At 40.5% G+C, this 6,218-nt stretch overlaps 1 protein-coding gene across 2 annotated transcripts in view; it reads left to right on the forward strand.

Moving 5' to 3' along the window:
- Positions 1 to 6,218, forward strand: part of focad (focadhesin) — a 70,579-nt gene that overhangs the window by 63,605 nt on the left and 756 nt on the right. Inside the window, exons 36-43 of one of the 2 annotated variants that reach the window (XM_072375910.1) lie at positions 71 to 199; positions 295 to 410; positions 1,978 to 2,265; positions 2,349 to 2,438; positions 2,646 to 2,823; positions 3,112 to 3,209; positions 5,462 to 5,713; positions 5,937 to 6,012. In XM_072375910.1, coding sequence (XP_072232011.1) covers positions 71 to 199; positions 295 to 410; positions 1,978 to 2,265; positions 2,349 to 2,438; positions 2,646 to 2,823; positions 3,112 to 3,209; positions 5,462 to 5,713; positions 5,937 to 6,012 — 1,227 coding nt within the window. The remainder of the gene's footprint in view (positions 1 to 70; positions 200 to 294; positions 411 to 1,977; positions 2,266 to 2,348; positions 2,439 to 2,645; positions 2,824 to 3,111; positions 3,210 to 5,461; positions 5,714 to 5,936; positions 6,013 to 6,218) is intronic. The other variant, XM_072375911.1, reaches the window with a different exon arrangement.

Here is a 6,218-nt window from a genome sequence, read left to right on the forward strand (position 1 = left end):
AGAACAGTTTGCAGCTCCATCTTTTAAACACCGCACACTATTAGAACATCCTGTCTCCCTGTGGACCCAGGTCCAGAGTTTTCCCATCCAGTTCTGGTTAAGACTGCTCTGGCCCCCTTGGCATCAGTTGGAGCCAGCTTCCAGTATCCCCCCATAAACTGGAGTGCTGTCCTGTCTCCTCTGATGAGACTGAGTTTTGGTAGGAGCTTTCACACTTTGCAAGTAAAGATTAACAGATTAAAAATCCTGTTTTAATATGTTGGGTTTTTTTGTTGTTTTTTTAATATCTGACAGGAGAGGATGTCCAGCATCAGAGTGTGGTGCTGGCAGCATCTCAAGCTCAGTCTTCTCAAAATGCCTCTCTCTTCCTGGGCTCTTGGTTGTCTCCACCTCTTGTGCACAGTCTCAGTGTAAGTTCTTTGTCTAAAGGCTTATTAATTATTCAAATTCAGTTATAGATTATTAAACTGTGTCATTACAGTGCACTGCCATTAACCCAGAAGCAATAATGGCAATATTATAAAGAAATACATAGATATCTTTAAGAAACACACACTCAATACAAATATACAATATAAGAAATATTTAAACTCCTCATAGTAAAATATATCACAGTGTTGGACCTGAGATGAGTGGTTGTTGTACATGTGAGCTTCTCCAGGTTTCTGTCAATAGAATGTTTGACTGTCAGAGGGAGGAGTTGTACAGTCTGATAGCCACTGGCAGGAAGGATTTCCTGCGGCATTCAGTTGTGCATCTTGGGAGATGAGTCCTTGGCTGACCATCCCCCTGGGACTGACCAGCTCATCTTGTCTTTAACTTGGACAACATTGTTCTCTCTGTCTCATAGCTGATGGTTTTTAATGCACTGGAGAAATAAAAAAAGATTATCTGCACAGTGTTCGCAGACTGGTCAAGGTGTGTCTAGATGTGGTTGATCAAGAAGTTGTGTCCTCGACTCCTTTTGGGGGCTGGAAAGAGAACTAGAGGTTGTGCCTTGACTTGGAGCTGGTCCGAGATAAGTCTTTCCAAGTTCTTGTGAAGCCAGTGCTTTGGGCCTGTGATCCTTGGAGCCAGTGAGATTCGACGTGTTCGGGACAGGAACGAGGCACGTCTCCTACAGCACAGGGACCCTCTGCGAGTCAGCAGCAGTTTTATGTTACAGTGAACAGTCTTGCCTGTAACATTGGAGTCAGTAGAGAAGTTGATGCTTGTGATATTAGAAAAAAAACTGTCTTCTCTGGCAGATAACTAGTGTCACATTTTTCACAAGATTTCTAAGTTTGTTTACTTTTTCTTTGAATTTTCTGGTATTTATTCATTTTAATTCTCTAAAAATGCTGTCAAACTCGGTGAGTCATACATTATACGGCATTTTCAGACTTCTAAGCATTGGCACAAACCTGAACGACATACCATCAAGAGCAGTTTTTTTGTTTTTCTTTTTAAACTTTCTCTCGTGTTCCATAAGTTGTCTGCTGGGAGTGTTGTTTTCTTTCTTTTTTTTCAGATTCAGAATGATTCACTACATTGAAATTGGATTTCTAAGCCAAAGTTTGCTTGTTTGACTAAGCTGACCTCCCATGGGCCTCTTCTGGATTCCATAATAGATTAGATATTCATTGTCATGGCAGCAACACATCAGTTAGTCACTGTTTAAAGTAGTTCTCAGGGTCAATGGTTTAATTAACTCAGAGCATCTAAAATTCAGTAGATAACAGCAACAGTCTTGTCATCGTTAAAGGCGAGCATTTTGGTGTGTGATGCCCTGGAGTGGAAGAACTTTAATTTGACTCATTTAAAATCTGGGGTTTTGGTTTTGCTAAATGAAAGTTGAGTATCATCCACCATCACATTCACCTGCTTTCCAACACACAGAGCACTACTGCTGAACTCGCTGCAGATTGAGAAGTAGAAACAAAGAAAAAAATGGCTCTAAGAAAGTCCAGCATGCCTTTACCAGCATCTTCTCTCCAGCACCAGACTCGAGCCCACCTCTATGAGACCCTTGGCTTATGGATGAAGTATGTAGCTGAGGACAAGCTGCAGGTCTATGTGGAGAGTCTGGGCTTGCAGCATTTCCAGAGGGACCTCCGACCCCAGCGACTGTTCCTGTGCCACTCTCTACTGCAGGGCCTTGCTCAGGCCATGGTCCTCCCAAACCCCCCCAACAACTGCTGGACCATCCTCTGCTCCACTACTGAGAAGATCTTCACCCTCCTGCCCGACCGCATCCAGGTGCAGCATGCACACCTTCAGAAAAATGTACATTTCAACATGTTGTGGTCTGACATTTGAACCATTTTACAGCTATGGTCACAAGCTCATTTTAAATATATTTGTTTTAGAATGATGAAGTGGAGTTGTATGTGGGCGTCGCCAAGTGTCTGTCTGAGATGTCTGATACAGAGATCGACAGGATTGTTCAAGTTTCAGAGGTACAGCACTGTGCAACAGACACCACAAGAACAAAGAACTGTATCTGCTGCTAACATGTGCTAAAGTGTGTCGGATTACTGCATCGTCACGACTTAATGCAAATTACAAGAAATATCTTGTGTAGTTTTTTTCAGATTTGTTTTGTATTTGAAAGAATGAAGACGGTTTGGAAAAAACTAATCGAAGCTTTGCTCTGTACTATTTAGACTCAGATGGAAAAGACGTGCTTCATCCTGTCCTACCTGACATCTCAGGGCAGAGTTCCCCTTCTTGGTCTCAATGATGTTATCGGCGGGGTGCTTCATGGCTGGCCGAGCCGCAGAGTGGGCTGGCTCCTCCTGCATTCTTTTTACCAGTGTCGCCTGGCCGCCAGCTCCAATACAGGTCAAACCAGAAACCACTGAGCTTCTGAAGCCACAAAATTCTGTTGCTGCCTTTATAAAATGAAATAAGCGAACATACTTCTCTCCTAATCCTACAAGTGATGAATGAAATATCTGCAAGAGAGTCTTACAAGAGAGTCCCTAAGCCGTTCCCTTCTATCTCTCAATTTTAAAATGGTTCTTTCGTGGTTTTTTTTGGTTTTTTTAATGCAGTACCTAAAATTATTGTTGCTGATATCTTACTACTGAATCACAGCCTATATTTGTGCCTGTTTTCTTTCCTTTCCAGGTGTTTCCAAACGAATGGAGTGGCTCCTGGAGCTGATGGGACATATCCGAAATGTTGCTTATGGTGCCACCTCTGTCACCTGTGGAGACACCAGACTGGTATGTTTCTGAGCCATGCTGGTGATCTGTGCTGTGGTATTTTCCACCTGTCAATTGTTGTTGCCACAAGCCACTGTTGATGCAACATATGTCAGTGTTTCCCAGTCCTGGTCCTGCATGTTTTGCATTTTACCCTGCTCCAAGACACCTGATTTAAAAAAGCCCTGCAGAAGCCTGATAATGACCCATATATCTGAATCAAGCGTGTTGAAGCAGGGAATATCAATGTGAAACACGGAGACCAGGAGGGGTTGAGTAAACTAACATGTCAAGAACTGTGTGCGTTCCAGCAAATACATTAAAGTGCAACAGTCTTGATGAATGAAAAACTGCTCAACAGTCCAGCTCCACAATTCAATAAAACTGCTGTCAGCCTTTTAATATGTTTTATGCAACTGTGGCTAACACATGTAAGATGTTTTCATAGAAATCTTTAGTTGCTTTACTCTGATTTTAAGCATTTATACCCTGATGCCAGGATGACAATGCCTTCATTTATAAGGTAGGAGGTGTCTTTGAGAGTAAAAATAATGTGCATTATATCTCACAGTGACCAAATCTCAGCCCAGTTGAACACCTATGGCAGATAGTCGAACAGTGTTTAAGACCACGCTCTGTATGATTACAATATGAAGGCACAGTGAAACTGGCCCCACATGTTGAGTATTTTTGTTTTTCCTTCGGTTTGTTACAGCTCTTCACATTAATAGCAATGAGTAATTGGGGGAATGCAGTTTATGTATGTGTGCAACATGTAGTGCTGGCTTTTTGTGTGGTTCCAAAACTTTTGGCACCAAGAAGTTAGCAGTTGGTCCTGTAAGCCCTGGGAGCTTGTTGCAGCACATCACCATGTCCAGTGCTCACTTTGACCTAGCTAAATCAGTGCAGATTGGAAGGTTTTGGAGGTGCTCTGATTCAGTCATTAGGGTCATAAAGATTTGGGCCTTGTCTCTCATGTTTTTTGGTGAGAAAGTGTTTGCTCATAACTGTGTTCTAAAGAACAACAGAACAGATCATATTGATTTGATAATGGTTAATCAAAGTGTTTCTTTTGCTCATGCTTGTTCATGTCTTTTTGCTTTTCCTTCTACATTAAACTCACACAGTGTTGTAAACATTTATTAAACAGACACTATAAACATTTTGATAGAAACTGTAATACCCTCGTTCCCTCACAGGTTAAGAGTTGTATGTGTCAGTGACAGTGAAGATGACCCGCTGCGCACTTGCTCGCCTGATTGGGTCTTAGAAAGAACACGGTATGGCCAATAGCTTATGTGAAGTAATCTTGGGAAATTGCATTTATAATAACAATAATAATACCGTAATAATCGACAGTTTTCTGAATTACGAAATTATATGTAGCCTCATCCTATAATAATGGCATAAAAATGAATAGAAATACATGATTAATCCTCATTTTGTGTATGACAGTGGTCAACTGAAACATTATAATCATGAGTCTTTTGGAAAGATATTGCAATCTAACTGGAGATTCAAAGACAGTCTCATCAAGACACATGCGTTTTGCCTTTCTAGCCTCTTCTTACTCATTTACCTAATAGAGTCTTAAAAGCTGCACTTATTTTACCAGCATAAAGAACTGTATGGAATCAAGTTATCTGACTTTTAACTTCTTGTTTTGGTTTTAGAACCTGCAGATTAACATTATTTTTCACTCTGTGCTCTATTTAAATTGCTAACCCATTAGTAGTTTAATAGTTGATAGTTCAAAGTTAATTTAATCAGCCATAACAAAACATAAACTGACTGTTGACCACAATGGAGCTTAACAGACCTAGAAGGTGAAAGACTGCTGAACTGGACTTCAAGCGAATGCTGGATGTGTAACTGAAATGCTTCATGTACTGCTTGTTGTTGTGTTACCAAATGACCCAAATTGTGTTAAAGTAGCTTTAACATGCAGGTGCACCTTAATACTCAAGTCATTACACGAGTGACATACTATTTCATACCAAGAAGTGTCACTTACTTGTTGGATTGCATTACGGGTTATCATACAGCTATGGTTGTAGCCTAATTTTGTCACCTACGAGGACAACGGGACAAATCTGTTAGTTTATACAAAGTATTCTTGCAACTGTAAAAAAAACTTTTAAATTTGCATTTGTGCCCACTGTTTACACTGTTACTTCAGTAAATGTCTCACATGCAGTCCCCTGATGCCTGGATGATCAGTATTGTGTGGCTAAATTGGACTGATCAAATCAAATTTCCTGTTTTGACTGTAGGCCACAGACTTCCTGTTCCAGCTTTTTGCTGCTGCTGTAGTTTCCTGGGCCGACCTCTTCATGCCCCTCCTCTTTGGCATCAGGGCCCAATGGTTTCCATGGCAGCCTGACTCCAAGCCTCTGACATTAACACACAGTTTATACGCTGAGGAGTCGCTCCCTGACACTGCCCTGCCGCAATGCTTGCTGGGAATGTCCCACAGCCTGCCACTGTTGCTGGACAAAGAGCCTTGGAGCAGCCAGACCCACAAGGTTAGTGTTTGTACAACTCCAACATACACATAAGTATTTATCTATCATTCTATCTGTCTATCTATTTATAGATATACCCATATATACTATATATATATATATATATATATATATATATAGTATATATAATAAATATAAAATAAATATATGAATATATGAATGATTTCATTTAAGTCTATATTAGATTTTGGGTCTCACATGATGACTGTGTTGTATGTCTCAGGTTATAGACTGGCTCCTCAGCATAACAGAAGGTCCTGAACAGAATCTGTCAGCCACGACCATCAGCACAGCCAAAGGTGAACAACACAAATGCAACAGGTCACTCACATTTATAGTATCAGTGTGTAACAATTACTGACATCAAAAGGTCAAGTTGGTGATGGCAACTGGCTTAAACCAAGCAACAAAAATGTGATAGTAACCTGATGTATAAGAATATAAGCAAATTGATAAAGGTGGTTGATATTAAAGTAATGAAAGAATATAGAAATTGATTTAGCAA

The sequence above is a fragment of the Leuresthes tenuis genome, unplaced genomic scaffold, assembly GCF_036924035.1.
Source record: "Leuresthes tenuis unplaced genomic scaffold, fLeuTen1.0.hap1 SCAF_22, whole genome shotgun sequence".
In the NCBI taxonomy this organism is placed as follows: domain Eukaryota; kingdom Metazoa; phylum Chordata; class Actinopteri; order Atheriniformes; family Atherinopsidae; genus Leuresthes; species Leuresthes tenuis.